The sequence below is a fragment of the Trichosurus vulpecula genome, chromosome 1 (assembly GCF_011100635.1).
Source record: "Trichosurus vulpecula isolate mTriVul1 chromosome 1, mTriVul1.pri, whole genome shotgun sequence".
Lineage (NCBI taxonomy): Eukaryota > Metazoa > Chordata > Mammalia > Diprotodontia > Phalangeridae > Trichosurus > Trichosurus vulpecula.
In genome coordinates, this window is record NC_050573.1 from 363,398,350 (window position 1) to 363,418,081 (window position 19,732).

Sequence of the window (19,732 nt, forward strand, 5' to 3'; positions counted from 1 at the left end):
ATTTCCTACTGAGATTTGTGTCCTGGTCATCTTTCACTTATTTTTGGTCTGTGTGTTTTATTTCAGGAGGCTCTAGGTATTCATTCGTACATTCAAGTGAGTGCCCAGTCAGTCATAATGGACTTAAATCTGCCTGATTCCATCATGTGTCTAGAGTAAGTTTGACATGAGGAAGTATTTTAGTTCTGAGGGCTTCGGAACAGAACTGTCGGTTAAGATGGGCTGAAAAAAACAAAACAAGAATCAAACTGTTGTGAATCAGTAGCAGCTGACTTCACAAGAAGAAAATTTTATTTAATTTCATTTCATAGGTGAGATTCAGTCAGAGCTGTGTGGGGAACATCCCTTACTAGGAATAATTTTCATTGACCCCTTTTCTCTAATGGTCATATTGCAAAATGGAGATATATGTAGCCCTAGGATATCCTACCTTACTCCCCAATTTCCTTAACCAGTGTCTTTTCACAATTTCATGTTAATTTGTTAAGCAGGCCCACCCTGACTTCCCAGTAAGACCAGCTCAGCTCTTTTGTTAACTCAGGTCTCTGTAAAAAATAGATTTTAAAGCTTTTGTAGTCTGAATTTTGACTTTTCCCACCACATCTTGTGTTTATAAGCTCATTGCTATGGGGTTAACTGCTCCTTGCAAGTTATTCCTCCGAAACTCATCTTTTCTAATAAGCCAGTAATGCCATTAGGTTGAGGATACCTGTACACCCGTGTGTGGGTATGTATATATAAGTTCAGTAACAACTATAGATGGAAAAAAAGCTACAAAAAAAGGAAATATAGATATTTTGGCTCCCTCTAAGACAGTGAAAATATATAATGAACGTGCATGTATATGTGAAACGCATGTGTGTATATCAAGAGAAAGATTTTTTTGATTTTCTATAGACATATAGGTATATCTCAAAAATAACAAATATCTCACTTAACATTATTCATTGACTTTGCAAAAATGATTTTAGATCATACCCACTGGTATCTTGCTTAGTAAGCTTGTCGAAGTGATTCATAATGTATTTTGGTTTTGAGCCTAAAACCAAGAGTGACCTAAGTCAGAGTTCATCTCCACAATTTCAGGTCCATATTCTCCCTGTCCTTTACCGTGTTCAAAGTAGCTAGGTGGTGCAGTGTATAGAAAGTGAAACTTGGAATCAGGAAGACCCGAGTTTGAATCCTGGCTTAGACACTTACTTGGTGACCCTAGGTGAGTCATTTATCCTCTCTCTGCTGTGGTTTCCTCACCTATTAATTAAGGATAGTAATAGCAGCTACCTCACAAAGTTGTTTTTAGGATACAAAGAATTAACATAAGCTCTGGGGTAACAAATTAAAGCAAAAAATGATTCATTCTTTACCCTGGAGGAGCTTACATTTAAAAGGGAATTGAAAAGGTCTGGAAGAGGTACCCAGTTGGAGACACGATGGCAGTGTCCAAAGTGTCAGAAACATATCTTCGATAGCAATGAAAAGTGTCAGGCCTGAACCTCTCCTGAGCCAAGTTCCAGAGCAATAGTCATTTACCATGGCCTTCCTCTGTGCATAGTGCTGTGGTAGGTTTTAGAGTAGATAAAAAAGTTAAAGTTCTCGCCTTCATGGTTGTTAAATCTTATCAGCAGAATAATACATATGCAGATAGATATCAATCAATAAACATTTATTAAGAACCTACAATGATGTGCCAGACACTGTGCTAAGAGCTAATATAATAACAGATGATAAGTACATCAGAGAAGTGCAAGACAAAGTACCTATATTAGGTTTGAGAGGGAAAATCAGTCCTCACCAAGGGACCCCAGGAAAGGAAATGGGGAAGAAGTAGCATTTGAATTTGAGAGAAATTATTTCATCATTTCCATTTTTTTTTTACTCTTCATGGATACTAAGGATCACATGTATAAATATGTACACATGTATACACACATAAACACACATGCACAATACAATATATTAATATATGCACACACATAGATACATATGCATACATGAATACATTCATGTACATATACACATAACACAGTGCATGCCTGCATATGCATATATACACATACATGCATATACTCATATGAACAATACACACGTAAACATGTATACCCATGCATACATATATATACACACACATACTTGCATATATATGTATACACACACAGGAAAAGGGGGGTAGTAGAGACGAGAAGACCTGAGTTTAAGTCCCGACTCAAACACAAAACTAGTTATGAGACCTTGGACAAGTTGCCTTATTTCTCAGTGCCCTAGGCATCTCTCTAAGATTGTGCATTGGAGTTGCTAATCTGTCTTGACAGAAGGAATTTCCACAGTGAGAGTTCCATGTCTGGATCAAATAGGAAGGAAAAGAAGACAATGGGAAGAGTTCTCCGGAAGAGTTTCACCTACTCTTAAGTGGGGAAGCAGAATTAAAAGCATCCAAGGAAACGTGATCACACTGATCCATCTCCTCTCTTCCTTGCCCTGTTTCAAAGGGAAGTTCTTGCTGTCATTGATTTTAAAATATACATACGTATATATTATTTCAAAATGTGACAGACACACGTGCCGTTTATTTCACATCGGTTCCAGATTCATTGTTAATCCCTTTGCTCTCATCCAAAGAATTCCATAAAGCAGAACTATTTGCTGATCTTATCTTGGTTTGATCTTGCCCTATTTAAGAGCCAAGTCTCTTGCACTAAAAAGAAGTTTTCAAATGTTTTTTAGATTGTCCTTTAGTGGAATGAATTTTTCTTTAAGGTAGTGTCTGCACATGATCAAACATCCCAGTTAAAAACGAAAATTTGGCCAGGTTGTTTAAACTGAGGTTTTCCTTATGGAACCAAGAAGAATTGACTGTCTAATTGAAGTATTGACTAGTTTGAATTTCTTCCCCCTCTCCTCAGATCAGATAATTTCTGGCACATTAAAATAGACACACAATTAAACTTTTTTTTCTGGTCCAAGCTCCTGTCAAGGGGGGCCTCTCTGCTCTTTTAAAGCTGGAACAGTGTGCACCTCTCGGCCCCCATGCCCAGTTTGAAGCTAGGAGAGTTCTCAGAAAGGGGAATTCCAACGGTTAGCACATATCTGTCAGATTATTTAAACTTTTGATGGTCTTGTATCACTGTTGCTTCATCAGATGAAAGATCCTCCATCCTCTTTCACACCCCATATGCACATACTATTGATCACTATTCTCTGGCTTTGAAGAGAGCACCACAGTCTCTGCTTATCCCTGAAGAGGTCCTCTCAGCTTTCTGGGAGCATAGTTGAGGCCCTTTAGGCATTATTTTGGTGCCTATTCTATTTCCCATTCTAAGAAGGGATGTGAAATGTGTCTTGTCAGTGATACCGTGCTATGTTGTGAGAGTCTGCCAGGGCAGGTATTCTACATTCATGGTTTATAGTCCCTGCCAACTCCTTTAACTGGGAATTATCTATACTAAAGATATCAAAAGTCTATCCCCTATCCCTCTCCTATTCCAACTAAACTATTTGTATCCTCATTTCTGCCTCCTAGCTTCCCTGGCTTTCTTTAGGTCTCAGTTAAAGTCCACTTTCTGCAAGGAGCCTTTCCCACTCTGCCTTAATCCTAGTGTTTTCTCTTTGTTAATTATCTCCAAATTGTCCTGTATAGATCTTGTATGTATATAGTTGTTTGCATGTTGTCTTTCCTGTTAGACTGTGAATTCCTTAAGAGAACAGACTTTCTTTTTTCCCCTTTCTTTGTATTTCCAGTGTTGGTATACAGTAAGCACTTAATAAAAGCTAGTTGACTGACTGTTCCTGACTATACCTTGCACATTTCTAGCTTTGTGCTGCTTCCTATGCCTGTAGTGTCCATCTTTCTCTGACTGTTGAATTATTTCCATCATTTGTAGCCCAAATTCATATGATGCTTTTGCCTCCTCCATTAAGCAAGCCTCCTGCAATGTCTGTGTAGGGTGCTACAGTAGAAAGAGCCCTGGATTAACATAAATTCAATTTCTAGTTGTGCCACTTAGTGGCTTTGAGATTTCTCTGAGTCTCAGTTTCCTTATCTACAAAATGGAGTGGCACTAAATGACCTTCTAGCTTTGATCTCACATAACCCTCTCTTTTACACCTATCTATCTAATGTACCCATCCTACATAATTATGTACTTACAATTAACTGTGCATATACCTTATCCTTCTACTAATCTGTAAGCTTAATGAGGGCAGAAATTATGTCTTACTTAAATCTTGTGTCTCTCTGGTCTCAGTGCAACACTTAAGATACAGAAGATGCTCCATAAATACTTATTGAATTAAATACTGTTTAATTGGGTAAATAAAATTTGCTATTCTTTGATCTTTTTCTGTGTTCTTTGTTTTTATTTTGAGATTGATGTAGATTTAAAAAGAATTTTATGTCTAGTTGGTTGGAAAATATTTTGGTGTGAGATGGGATAGTTATTGGTGAGAAACTTATATGACCACGAGAATGATGGAATAAGTACTCAAATGGATTCTGCCTTATTCTTCCCCATCCCTAGATGTTTCATTAATTCTGGCCAAGTCTCTAGAGGGTTCAGATTAATCCTAAAGCTTCATTTCTGCTCCGTGTTGACCCATAAAGGTCATTCTTATATCATCTGTCTACCTATCTGTGGTTTTTAGTTTTGTTTTGTTTTACTTCTGCAAAAGCTAGAGTACAGCATCCATAGGATGAAAGTCTCTTCAGCCAAATGCTATAGATGAAGCATAGGCTAGAATGACCCAATTTAGGCTGAACATCAAACAGTGCTGTCATGTATTCTCTCAGTCAAAACAACTTGGCTCTTTTCAGCCATTTTGCTTGTTAAGACAATGTAATGAGATTGACAAAAGAGTACAGTTGTATATGCACATGTAGATAGACACAGATATCTATATGTATGTATGTATGCCCCACATATACCACCCATATGCATAAATATGAAGCAGGGAGACATAGTGGGTAAAAGGGATTGGCTTGGATCTTGAATCAGTCCTGCCTCTGACATATACAGTGTGGCCACAAGCAAGCCATTTAACTTCTCATTGTCCTCAGCAGCCGAGACTTTTAAGTTACAGTTAAGTCATAGTCCCATCTCCAGTCGTCCTGGTGAATATCAGGCCACTGGACCTGGATGGCCCTAGAGGAGAAAGTGAGGCTGGTGACTTTGCACAGCCCTCCCTCACTCAAATCAAAGTCAACTGCAAGTCATGTCATCATTTCCCTGATGTCATGGTCCTCTTTGAGAATGAAGGACAAACACAACAACAACACAAGTTACAGTTGAGTTATTGTCCTAAATCACGGAAAGGATTTTGCTTTCATTGATGGAATCACAGAAAATAAAAAAAATTATCAATGTATGTGCATATGTATGAGAGTGTGTATACACACACATAGATGCATATGTGTGTGTAGATTGTCATATGCATATGTATATGGAGTTTCTGGTCTTTTTCTTCCAAAATTTAAGCCATCAAAAGTGAGAATTCTTATTGTTAAGGCTCTTAAATTACAAGAATCAGCTAGTTTTAATTAAAGAGCTCAGTCACTGTCTGGGATTAGTCTCAGAAGAAGAATGAGCTGTTGGTTCCACCACAGTCTTGGGTTCTACTCTGCTGATCTTGAAACTTCTTTTGCTTGTCTTGGATGTCTACTTTGACTCCTGGACCTGATTTCACACAATCATAGAAATGTCAAAAGGGTTGTATGGAGCTTTTAGTCCATCTTCTACCCTCTACAATATCTTCTTCAGATTCTCCCCCAGCCCCTACTTAACCACCTGCACTGAAAAGAATTTTAACTCCTTCCTCAGATGTCCCATTCAATTGGAGAGTGACTAATTATTCAGGAAAGGAGCCAAAGTTTTGTTCCCTATACCTTCTCCCAACTGGTTCTCATTTTGCCCCTCAGGACCAAACAGAATAAGTCTAATCCCCTTTTTACATGACACTCTTACTAGCATTTTTCACCTTGGGTCCTGTAATTCCATGTCTTCTGGCTTTCACCCCAGACTTTGCCCTAGACTGATTCCCTCTAACTGATGCCAGGGAATGCATCTCTCTCTCTTCTGCTACAATCTGCTGCTGCCTTCATTTCTGGCAATGAGATACAGCCAATAGCAAGAGCTCATTAATCAGTCCTCTTTAAGTCCTTCCTGGAACATGTTGAATCTAAGTGCTCAAGGAATGAAAATTTCTTGATTAATATCATGATATGTGATGAATGCTTATTTGTGATATCCATAGATTAGAAATATTTTTTACAAGAAACCATAATGCCTCCTTGTTTCTTTTCCTTTCCATAGCTTTGGGCCAGATTATGTTGTATGTAGACGGGATGAATGGAGTCATAAATCATAATGAAACCATTCAATGGCTGTATACTCTCATTGGTTCAAAGGTAAGAGAATGCCAAGGTTATGTATTTCATGCACTGTATAGGCAAATACCTTTATTTGTGCCCAGAAAAAAATCTTGTATGATTTTGCCCTAGGCATGTCACAGTACAAATGTGGGAGATTACCTTTTAGGTCTTTTTTAATGAATACTGAATAAATGAATTGTGCCATATTTTGAGAATCACTGAATCTCAGAGTTAGTCGGGACCTTAGAGGCCACCCCATCAAGTCTGAAATCTCTCTGAACTTTAACTCCCTCTGAAATAAATCCAACATGGAATCTCGGTGACATTTCTATGGATTTCTGTTTGAAGAATTCAGGTGTTTATAATGGGATTGCCTTAATATTTTGGTAATAAAATTTTAAACAGCCATTAATGATTATGTTACTGAATTCTGGATCTGACTGCAATAAATATCCTTCTATTTGGCCCAGAATCCATATGAATAATTGCCAGCTTACCTTCTGATCTTATTTTCTGTAACTAGAGCCCAGTACTGCTGTCTCTTTTTGGCACAGAAGTGATCCTGGGTTCTCAGAGTTTATGCCAACACAAAACATAAACTCAAGCAGGTCCTACAAAGCTAGAAAGGTTTTGAGTATGTGTTTGGCAATAGCCTGTCTCCCAAGACCCAACTTAGCTAAGAGACCTGAGAGGCCATTTAATCCAACTCATAAGCATAAAGCAATTCCTTCTATGACAGAGTAGCCAAGAAGCCATATGGCCATTAACCAAAGACCTCTGGTGAAGAGGAACCCCCTATTTCCCTCTGCATCCCACTCTGTAACTGGACCTCTCTGTCTATAAATCCTTCCTTTACATCAACTGCACATTTGCCTCTCTGCATCTTCACACTTAGTAGTTAGTTCTGTCCTTAAGGTCTAAAGAAAACAAGTTGACTTCCTCTTCCATGTGTAAAAACCCTTCAAGTACCAAAGACAGATGTAACTTCCCCCAGAGGTCTTCAGGTAAAATAACCCTGGCTCCTTCAACCATGAAAAGGTCTTGAGGCTTCCCACCATCCCAACTCATCAATGTTCTTCCCCTGAAGTCCTGTTCTTTAGGAACAGATAAGATATATACTTCACTGTACATGTTATAACCATAGAACTAAGGATTCTAGAATTTTTAATTCTTCTCTGTCTACAAATTGTATGTGCCATCATTTAATTGTTAGATACAGATTTAGGTCTGACAGATCACAAGGTCTAGTATTGATAATAACTTTATTCTCTTCTATATAAGATTACAGTGAAATAAAATCTTATTGCACAGTACTTACTTTGTTCTTCCCCAAATGGGACACCCATGGATGACTAAACACAGTCCAGATGTGGCTTTCTGTCATCATTTTCTGCCAATTCAAGAAAGTCCATTTTCAAGAAATATTCCAGAAATTGAAAAATGTTGCCATAAGGTCTAGGCTTAGTAAGGAAGCATGGCCTCTAGGGAATCACTTAGCCACTCTGAGCTTCAGTTTCCTCATGTATTAAAAAAAGGCAGTTGGATAAGAACAATTCTGAGTACCTTTCTGTATCTAAATATTTTTTGTTTTGTGATTTCAAATATGTTATTGACTTTAAAAAGTTGTTTATTGGAAATAATATCTGGTTGAAAGGAATTCTTCTAATTTAAGTTCCTCTGATTTTTTTTTTTTTGGAATCTCAGCTTTAAAAAAAATCATCCATGAAGCCATTAACCAGGCAGGAGAGAAAAGAATGATTTATGTGGCTGATATTTTTTGGAGGGGAGAGGCGAAGCAGTCAAGGTTAAGTGACTTGCCCAAAGTCACACAGCTAGTGAGTGTCAAGTTCTGAGGCTGTATTTGAACTCAGGTCCTCCTGACTCCAAGGCCTGTGCTCTGTCCACTGTGCCACCTAGTTGTTCCTATGTTGCTGATATTAAAAAGAGGTTCCTATCACTTTATTTGCAGGAGAAGCCATGAGAATAGCAGATAGTGAGAACACATAAGAGAATTAGATGAAATAAACATAAGATATTAGATAGGAATCTAATTAACTGGTAGGTGAACAAGCAAGGGTCATGTAAGTTAACTGTGGCTTACCGAGATGATGAAGAGATAACTGGATAAATGATCATACTCTTCAACATGATAAATATGTAAACTGCATATTTTTATTTCAAATTTACATCCAGCATCTTAGATGGTACAGTGGACAAAGTTCTGGGCTTGGAATCAGGAAGACATCTTCATGAATTCAAATCTGGCCTCAGATACTTATTAGCTATGTGACCCTGGGAAAGTCACTTAACCCTGTTTGCCTGTGTTTCCTGATCTGCAAAATAAGGTGGAAAAGGAAATGGCAAACCACTGTAGTATCTTTGCCAAGAAAACCCCAAGTGGGGTCATGAAGCATAGGACACGTTTGGAAAGTGACTCACCAACTTATCTTGTTCAGTGAGATTTTATTTAATTGCAGTCCCACATAGGAAGATAATGAAATTATTCTCACAAGAGCCTCTGAGATGTCAGACCTCAAACCTGTATCTAGCACTAAAATAATGGATCCTATAAACTGATAGTGAAGAATCCAAAGTGAATGGCCTTACTTCTATAGTTAAAAACATAAAGTGAGGTATACTTGTTATGCATCCCTAAAAGAATGTTCATATCAAATTGTATTTTAATTACGGTTGGCTTTGTGAAAGAAGCCATGGATAAAAGGTTTTAAAGGCCAGGGTGAGGAGTGTGTAATTTATCCTAAAGGCACTAGGGAGCCAATGATGATTTTTGAACAGAGGAATGACATGGTGAGACCCGTGCTTTAAAAATACTATTTTGTTGTCTATGTGTAAAATAGATTAGAGAGGAGAGACTACAAGCAAGAAAACCAAAAAGGAAGTTTTTACAATAGGCCAGATAATTTAAACTAGAATGGAATCATGAGTAGAGAGAAGAGGACGGATATGAGAGGCATTGTGGAAGTAAAAGTCAAAACTTACCAAAAAAAAAAGGAAGGAAAGAATGTCAATGGATCACTAAAAAACAAAAAACCCCAGAAGATTGCAGAATGAAGTTCAGAAGGTGACATGGGGCATTATTAAAACAACCATATTAAATCTGAAATATGCAAAAGAAAAAGAAGCTTTGCATTGTGGAGATTCATGGTTTTATATCCAGATCTCTTTTTCCGTTCTTTATATAGGAAAATTTTCATGCTTGTTGATGTTCCTCAAGTTCATGATAATAAAAGGAAAAATATTTAATTGACAAGATTTGGTAACTGATTGGATACGGGAGAGGGTGGAGGTAGATGAAAAGTGTGAGCATGACTGAGGTTGTAAACCTAGGAGACTGGGATAATGGTGGTACCTTCTATAGAAGGGGATTAGTTAGAGCAGAAGATTAACCAGTTGGTCAGTGCAGAACTGGGCTTCAGAAAAGAGCTTCTGACCAGATATATAGATTTGAGAGTCCTCTACATAAAAATGATAACTTAAGCTCTTGATGCTAATGAGATGATCAAGAGAGGGTGTAGGAAGAGAGCCCAGGAGAGTGTCTTCTTTAGAAAATACTAATGTGCTCATTAATGGAGTAAGACATGAATGATATACAGCAAAGGAAACCGGAGTGGTCAGATAGCTTGGAAAACCAAGAGAGCTTCATGAATGCTGACAGAGAAGAGATGTCCTGAGTAAAGGGGTGCTTAATAATATCAAAATCTAAATGGAGGTCAAGAAGGATGAAGCCTGAAAAAGGCCATCAGATTTAGCCATTAAGAGCTCTTTGGTAACTTTAGATAGAACAAATTCAGTGTAGTAAACAAGTTGGAAGCCAGATTGCAAGAGATTGAGAAATGAGTCAGAGTTGAAGTAGAGAGGTCAATTTAGGCTTAATCTAAGGGGAACTGGGGTGGGGGAGGGGGTTCCTAACATTTAGAACTATCCAAAAGTGGAATGAATGGATCGCTTGAGGAGAGAATGGTTTCGACCTCACTAGAGGTCTTTAAGCAAGGGCTGGAAGATGACTCATTTGCAGTATTAAAGAGAAGTCTTGCTCAGGTACAGGTTGGACTAGATGCTGTCTGGTGTCCTTTATAACTTTGAGATGCTTTGATTTTATAATCTGTAAGGTCATCTTTAGTCTCTTATAGTTTAAGAACCTATGAATATATATTTTAGCATCATAGGACTTCAAGATAGAAGGGACCTTAGAGATTATTTAATCTAACTTTTCATAGGAAAGTAAATTCCTTTATTTTCTCTGAGAACATAGATACTATACTGATTGTTTCATCCATTATATTTTTGCATTTATCTCTTTAAATATTGAACTGTATACATAAACTGTATACATACTAAAGTATATATACATATATATATATATATATATATATATATATATATATATATATCCAAACTGTGGCTAACATTTGTTATTACCCAGTATAGGCAAGCATTAGACTAGAGAATTCTCTAAATTTCAATATGAATAAAATACAGTGAAGATAGGTTGTACAATTTTGTACTTTTGTGTGTATTCCAATCTTTCCTGTAAGTACATGTTCAGTTAAACTATTCTCATCTCAGGTTGGTATTTCTGGATTTTTTTGTTCATTTCCTCAGGCTGTGTTGATGATATGGGGCATCCTTGTGAGCAAAAGTAGGGAATGTGCAGTGTGAGGAAGAGGTGGGGAGGAAAGAAAGAATGTGGGCCTTCTGTATACTTCTCTTCTTTCATTTCTGTCTAAACTAGCCTCTGTTCCACTCTGGGATCTCAGGCCCGAGTCTATCCTAGCTGTATATGTATGAGAGGCAGAGAGAGCTACCAGAGGAGAGGAAGAGGGGATGTTAGAAGCTGAGGGGAAAGACAAAGTGTATGTGTGTGTGTGTGTGTGTGTGTGTGTATTAGATATGTTTTTCCTAGTCCCTTTTCCACTTCATTTAATTTACTTCAACAAAAACATAAAGTTCAAATGAAACACTTTTCCTGCCTTTATGGTACTCAACCTTCATATTATCCAGTATCACTGCTTTGTTAGAAGTAACAAATTTAGAGGCATAGTAAATTGTAAGTTTTTAAAGGTAACTAGTGGGCATTTGTATTTCAGTTGCTTTTTAAAATGTTAAACTTCATATGATTAAAAATCGGAACTACAAGAGAAAAAATGAAAAATGATACTTGCATTATAGAGTTGGAAGGTATTTATTGAAATCATATTTTATTTTAGAAATATGTTCTTACTATAAACATGGCTTTTTAAAAAAAATGCCTTTTTCTGTCATTAGTAGTTTTTCAGAAGCCTTAATTCATTCTGGACTTTAGCTGTTTTTAAAGTCTTACAGTTCATTCCAGACTTTTCCATTATTTTTCAATTCCAGGATCCTCCTATCATTTTTCATATGCCTTTTAATCATCTGAGCTCATCAGAGAGTTTCCTGTGCAGCCACATGGGTTTCTTTAGCAGTCTCTCCCTTTTTCTTTCTCTTAGAATACACTCAAATTAAATCATAGTGGGGATAAAATTAAATGTCATTATGTGGTTTTCATGACAACTCTAAATATGTATAAGGCATTTTGGAATGAATGTTTATATTCATTTTACTTCATTCAGGATGCAAACTGTTAAATAATATCAATATGAACTGTTTAATATTTTTCTAAAGACATCTGTGATAGTAGGAGAGGGGGAGAAAGGAGAATGTTTAACACATTTTAAATACTCCCACAAGGGCTTCATAACACTCTGACTTATTACAACACTTCATAAATTAAGCAAAGCTATTGAATTTTTGGTATCTTACCGATACACCTAGATATTATTTTCTTAATGAAAACACCTGCCTCCATATGAATATTTTCAAACATATTGTCATGAAACCACTTAAAACCTCTGTTCAAAACTCACATTTGTTCACTTTTTCAATGAGCATTTTTGAATGCTTTGGTATACAGCATTGATGTGTTAGGCAAAATGGTAATTCATAGGAAAAAAGTGCAAGACAAAAGTCCTCATCCTGAAAAAATGGTTAAATTTTAGTTGAGCTAAGATTCATACTGGTTAAGCACTTAACTACCCAAGCAAGGCAGCAAGCCACTTCTAAGACACAATCAAGTTTGTGAATGTCTTACACATAAACAGCTACTTTTCCATTACCCTTCTCTCCCCTCCTTGACCCCACTGCTATTGTTCCTCAGCTTTAAAATGCATAATGTAAGGTAGCTGTTCTAACCACCATGCTATCTTAAATGATGCTGCCACCTAGCGTCCATCTCAGGGAAAAGTAGTAGGTTAGAATGAGGAAAGCAGGAGCAAGCCCAAGAGACATGGACAAAATCAAGTTTTCGAAGTGTGGTGCAGAGACCCCAAGGACTCCCTGAAACCCTGAAAAGGGGGTCCTTGAGATCAAAACTATCTTCTTAATAATACTGAGATGTGTTAGTTTCTCATATGGTAAATATTGATATAGATATAGCTGATGTAAGGCCCTCAATAATGAGGTCCTCAATCATTTTTAAAGGGGTCCTGGCACCAAAAAGTATGAGAACCACTGACTTAAAAGTTGAGAGATAGTAGATCAAAGCTAGGGTTGTCCATCAGAAACCAGAAAGAGAAATAGTGACCTGAGACAACAAGGCAAGGTTGTTGGACAGAGACGGGTTGGGCAATGAGGAATCAGGCACTTTATAGGAAGTGGAGGTTAGAGCAAGCCAGTGAAGTCTACCTCCAGGAAAGCTGTTTGAGAATTAGCTACCAGGTATGGAAGACAAGAAGACTGTTATCAAGGTGACTTATTACCCAGATAACCTCTTATGCGGTTGGTGTAACCAACTCTAGCTGTGGCAAGTGACAGAAGTGGCCTGTATTAGGAAGCTGATCAGGCGACTAGCTTGGCTAGAATAAGTTTGAGGGATGAGATTGAAGCAAACTCTGACTTGGGGGAAACAACATATGCAAGGGGAAATGAAAATGACTATAATGGGGGAGTGAAAAGATTGGAATGATTATATTAATAGGTACATGTTGAAGCATAATGATATGTAAGATTTTTTGGTGTTGATGTTTAGTTGATTAGTCATGTCTGATTCTGTGTGACCCCATGTGGGGTTTTCTTGGCAAAGATACTGGAGTGGTTTACCACTTCCTTCTCCAGTTTGTTTTACAAATGAGGAAACTGAGGTAAATAGGGTTAAATGACTTGCCAAGGGAACACAGCAAGTAAGTATCTGAGGCCAGATTTGCACTTGGGTCCTCCTAACTTCAGGTCTGGCACTCTATCAACTGTACTGCCTTAGCTGCCCCTTGATGTGAGATTGAATAATCTCAAATGCCAGACTAAAGAGTTTGCATTTGAAATGATAATGATAAGGGATAGAATTGATGTAGCCTGTGGACAGAACTATAACCATAATGGGATGGGATTAGAGAGGGCTAACAGCATTTGTCCTTCAATATAGAAACAACACAGCTTAGCACTTAATTGGTAGAGATAATTAGCTAAAATAGGATGTTACCATGTGCCTGTATTAGTGGGAGCTTCCCTTACCCTGAGAAAAACCTCCCTGTCAACAACCTTGAGATAGTTTCACAGAGTCACCATATCCCTTCCTCAGCTATTGCTTTCTTTGAACCTTCACCCAACAAGAGCATCCTTATGCCAATTGCCCCAGGAGGAGTTTGTGGTGTTTGTCCCCGGTGGAAAGATTCCTAGTTATGGATCTGCTTTTGGGAGCTCTTTCAGAGTGGCAACTACCTGTGACTTCCATGCCCCTCCCCACACACAAGCTGAGTCTAGAAGAGCAGAACAGGAAAATTTCAAAGCCTCATATGACCCAGAGATATTACATGCCTCAAGATGGAACACATCCTCTCGTCTTGCATTTGAGTTCAGATTTTCTGTACTGAAAGTTACCAGCATTCTGATATATCAGCTTTGCCCAAGGAGAGCAGAGAGCTAGTCTGAGATTTTCCAGATACTTTAGAGAGGGAGTTCCTAACCAGATTTAACCTAGTTAGGTCTATATGTCTCCATGTTCTCACGGTTCTCTGAACATGGAATTAGAGTATGTAAATATTCCTTTCTCTTTAAACTCACAAATCCATCTCCCTGTTCTTACAGCTTAGAATTTATGCTTAAGGTAGCATTAAGTGTTCCCAAATCCATAGCAGAGCTTCACACTACTTAGCCATTTTTTTCCATTTCACTGTGTAATTGATGATGGTGATTTTCCTCTGTTTCATAATGGAAGCTGCTGCAGTTTCCCTCAGGAGACTTAAAACCCCTTTTTGGCTTTATTTTCAATGGAAAATGGAAATTAATCCATTTTCAAACTGATGCTGAGTGACCTCAGACGACTGAGTGGAATACTCAGCCTAGGTTGATTTAGCAAGGTTGATTAAAGATTTATATCTCACATGCTGTTTGAATTTTTCCTAGCTTGTCTTTGACTGTGTTCTGGACATTGCCTCTGCTTCTATGAGGCATAGTTTTTATATTCATTTGACAGTCAGCTTTGATGACTCCAGATGGCATCAGGGAAACTGGTACATTTTTTTGTAGCTGATGAATGATTATAGAATTGACATTCACACAGTCAGAGCTATCCTGGTTAAGCAGGTGTATAGTACAGTTGTATATGAAACAAATATTTATATTTCTAAAATGCAATGAAAACAATTCAATTAAGAATAACTGTGTCTAAGATGGCGGCTGGAAAGCAGGGACTAGCATGAACTCCCCGCCAAATCCCTCCAAAAACCTATAAAAAATGACTCTGAACCAATTCTAGAGCTGCAGAACCCACAAAATAACAGAGGGAAGCAGGGCTCCAGCCCAGGACAGCCTGGATGGTTGCTGGGTGAGGTCTTTTGCACATGGAGCTGGGAGCGGAGCAGAGCAGAGCCCAGCGTGGGCAGCGCAGACCAACCAGACCAGGAGCTGGGTGGAGCGGGTCCTAGAGCCCTGAATCAGTGAGCTGCAGCAGTTACCAGACTTCTCAACCCACAAACACCAAAGACAACAGAGAAGGTTAGTGGGAAAAGCTGCAGGGGTGGAAGGAGTTCGCAGTTTGGCCATCGCCCCGGGGGCAGTGGAGGTGGGGCAGCTACAGAACTACAGCTGCAGTTGCTTCTGGCCCCAGGCCCACCTGGTAGGAGGAATTAAGTGATGGATCAGAGCAGGAGTGAAGAATATGCTGAAGATCTAAGTCCAGTCCTGGTTGGGGGTTCTTGGGGAAGGAGGAGTGCTGGTGTGGTTGAGCTGGTGCATCCCCCCAAGCTTGGAACATAGAACTCTTTACAAGCAGTCATACCCTGCTGAAAAACTCAAGGGTCAAGTTAGTTGGCTGGGAACATGGCCAGGCAGCGAAAATGCACCCAGATTCAGTCTCAGACTTTGGATTCTTTCTTTGGTGACAAAGAAGACCAAAACATACAGCCTAAAGAAGTCAACAAAGTACAAGAGCCTACAACAAAAGCCTCCAAGAAAAACATGAACTGGTCTCGGGCCATGGAAGAGCTCAAAAAGCATTTGGAAAAGCAAGTTAGAGAAGTAGAGGAAAAATTTCGAAGAGAAATGAGAAGGATGCAAGAAAACCATGAAAAACAAGTCAATGACTTGCTAAAGGAGACCCCCCAAAATACTAAAACATATACTGAAGAAAACAACATCTTAAAAAATAGACTAACTCAAATGGCAAAAGAGCTCCAAAAAGCCAATGAGGAGAAGAATGCCTTGAAAGGCAGAATTAGCCAATGGAAAAGGAGGTCCAAAAGACCACTGAAGAAAATACTACCTTAAAAATTAGATTGGAGCAAGTGGAAGCTAGTGACTTTACGAGAAATCAAGATATTATAAAACAGAACCAAAGGAATGAAAAAATGGAAGACAATGTGAACTATCTCATTGGAAAAACCACTGACCTGGAAAATAGATCCAGGAGAGATAATTTAAAAATTATTGGCCTACCTGAAAGCCATAATCAAAAAAGAGCCTAGATATCATCTTTCAAGAAATTATCAAGGAGAACTGCCCTGATATTCTAGGGCCACAGGACAAAACAGAAATTGAAAGAATCCACTGATTGCCTCCTCAAATAGATCCCAAAAAGAAATCTCCTAGGAATATTGTTGCCAAATTCCAGAGCTCCCAGATCAAGGAGAAAATACAGCAAGCGGCCGGAAAGAAACGATATGAGTATTGTGGAAACACAATCAGAATAACCTAAGATCTAGCAGCTTCTACATTAAGAGATTGAAGGGCTTGGAATACGATATTCTGGAGGTCAATGGAGCTAGGATTAAAACCAAGAATCACCTACCCAGCAAAACTGAGTATCATGCTCCAAGGCAAAATATAGATTTTCAATAAAATAGAGGACTTTCAAGCTTTCTCAGTGAAAAGACCAGAGCTGAATAGAAAATTTGACTTTCAAACACAAGAATCAAGAGAAGCATGAAAAGGTAATCAAGAAAAAGAACAAGAAAAAGAAATTTCAAGGGACTTACTAAAGTTGACCTGTTTTGTTTACATTCCTACATGGAAAGATGATGTGTATGATTCATGAGACTTCAGTATCAGGGTAGCTGAAGGGAATATGCATATATATATACACACATATATTTATGTATATATATATATGTATATGTGAGTGTGTATGTATTTATATATGTATGTGTGTATATATATGTATATATATATGTGTGTGTATATATATATATATATATATATATATATATGAGAGAGAGAGAGAGGGAGGGAGGGTACAGGGTGAGTTGAAGATGAAGGGAAAATATCTAAAAGAAATAAAATCAAATTAAGGGATGAGAGAGGAATATATTGAGAGAGGGAGATAGGGAGAGATAGAAAGGGGTAAATTATCTCGCATAAAAGTGGCAAGAAAAAGCAGTTCTGTAGGAAGAGAAGAGAAGGCAGGTGAGGGGGAATGAGTGAATCTTGCTCTCATAAGATTTGACCTGAGGAGGGAAAACCATACATACTCAATTGGGTATCTTACCCCACAGGAAAAAAGGAGGAAGAAGATAAAAAAGGGGGGATGATAGAAGGGAGGGCAGATGGGGGTGGAGGTAATCAAAAACAAACACTTTTGAAAGGGGACAGGGTCAAGGGAGAAAATTCAGTAAAGGGGGATAGGTTAGGAAGGAGCAAAATATAGTTAATCTTTCACAACATGAGTATTGTGAAAGGGTTATACATAATGATATGCATGTGGCCTATGTTGAATTGCTTGACTTCTTAGGCAGGGTGGGTGGGGAGGGAAGAGGGGAGAGAATTTGGAACTCAAAGTTTTAAAAACATGTTCAAAAACAAAAAAAAAAAACGTTTTTGCATGCAACTGGAAAATAAGATACACAGGCAGTGGGGTGTAGAGAAATTTATCTTGCCCTACAAGAAAGGAAGGGAAAAGGGGATGGGAGGGGAGTGGGGTGACAGAAGGGAGGGCTGACTGGGGAACAGGGCAACCAGAATATATGCCATCTTGGAGTGGGGGAGAGGGTAGAAATGGGGAGAAAATTTGTAATTCAAACTCTTGTGAAAATCAATGCTGAAAACTAAATATATTAAATGAAAAAAATTTTAAAAAGGATAAAAAAGAGAAAAAGAAAATAAATAAAAAGCATTCTCACTCAGAAAAAAAAATAAATGTTTTCCTGGGCAAGTCAAAAAAAAAAAAAGAAGAATAACTGTGTCTGACCCTGGGTAAGTCATTTAACCCTGATTGCCTAAAAAAAACCAAGAATAACCATATATCCAACCATGATAATGTAGGGTAAGAAAAAGAAGGGATAGGACTGCAGGGAGAAATAGGGGAATTAAAAGGAAGAAGAGAGGAAATAGGCAGAAGAAACAGTCTGAAAGTAATGAAGAGAACAGGAAAAATAAGAGAAAAGAGGAGAGAGAAAAAAGGAAAACAGAGTAGAGGGGATGAAAATAAAGAAGGAGTTAAGGGGGAGGAAGAAAAGAAGAAAGAAGAGAAGAGGAAAAGAGAGAAAGAGGAACAAGAAAAAATGAGCAAAGTAAATTCCTGGAGACCATCTTCCCTCTCTCTCTCTCTCACTATATATGTGTATGTGTGTATGTGTATATGTGTATATATATATATATATGTATATATATATATATATCTCATAATATGGACACCGTATGTTATATGTATAATAATCATTATTACATATCGCACATGTATACACATATGTAATTATATATTATGTTATAGGTTTGTTTCTACATGCAGTCACCACATAGATTAAGGTTGTTCAGCCAGCCTCATCTGTTCCTCTGTTTGCTACTGACACATAAATACATATATGTAGAAATATACACAGATACAATCAAATTATATATGTATACATATATTTTCCAAATTCTACATATATACATGCTTGATATGTAATATGTATACATATATGTGTATATATGAACGAATTGTATGTTTACATATACATACACACACACTGAAAGGATTTCTTTTCTTATCTCTCTTGCTCTCCTTTCTGCCTTCCTCCCTTTTTCATTTTCTCCCATCCTTTCTTCCTGTTTAGCTCTTTGGTATAGCAATCAGGGTTGTTCAGCCACTCCTGCCCAGCTTACTAATGAATCACTGACCAAATGGATTTTCCAGCATAATGCTCCTTTTTCCACTCTAGAAAGTAGTATCAAAGGATTTGAAATTATCTATCTAAAAATTCTCAGACTCCAGTCAGATATATAACTCTTTAGGAAAAATAACAGTGTTGTATCTATATTTCATCTCTGGGGACATTTCTTCCGCCACCCCAGCTGCTCCTTCCCAACTCTATTTTTTTAAAAACAAGTTTTGATTAAAGTCTTCTGTTTCTTACATTATCATGGTTATCCCCAGTATCCTTCCCTCTCCTCTTCCTAGACAGCCATCCCACATAATAAATAGTATTTTTATTAAAGGGGGGGGGGATCAGCACAACTGATTCATTGAAAAAAATCCACAAACGTACCAGCATCTTAACACCTGTGGACCTCCCACATCCACAAAGGGGTGAGTTGGGCCTTTCTTCTCATGTCTCTTCAAGTCATGCTTTATCTTTATAATTTTGTTACAATCACTTCAGTTTTTTTGGTATGTAGTTCTTTCCACTTACATTGTTGTAGTTATCGTGTATATTGTTTTCTTGGCTTGACTTACTTCATTCTACCTCTAGTTCAAGTAGACCTTTCTGTTCTTCTCTGTATTTGTCACATACATCATTTCTTAAAGCATAATGATACTGCATTACATTCATGTAACACAATTTGTTTATCCATTACCCAACTGCTGGGCATCTACTTTGTTTCCAATTCTTTACTATCACAAAAAGTGCTGCTATAAATATTTTG

At 37.8% G+C, this 19,732-nt stretch overlaps 1 protein-coding gene across 6 annotated transcripts in view; it reads left to right on the forward strand.

The window, feature by feature from the left end:
- FHOD3 (formin homology 2 domain containing 3) overlaps positions 1 to 19,732 on the forward strand; it is a 726,388-nt gene that overhangs the window by 434,638 nt on the left and 272,018 nt on the right. For all 6 annotated transcript variants that reach the window (XM_036756241.1, XM_036756258.1, XM_036756249.1 and 3 more), the window contains one exon: positions 6,303 to 6,397. In XM_036756241.1, the coding sequence (XP_036612136.1) occupies positions 6,303 to 6,397 (95 nt within the window). The remainder of the gene's footprint in view (positions 1 to 6,302; positions 6,398 to 19,732) is intronic.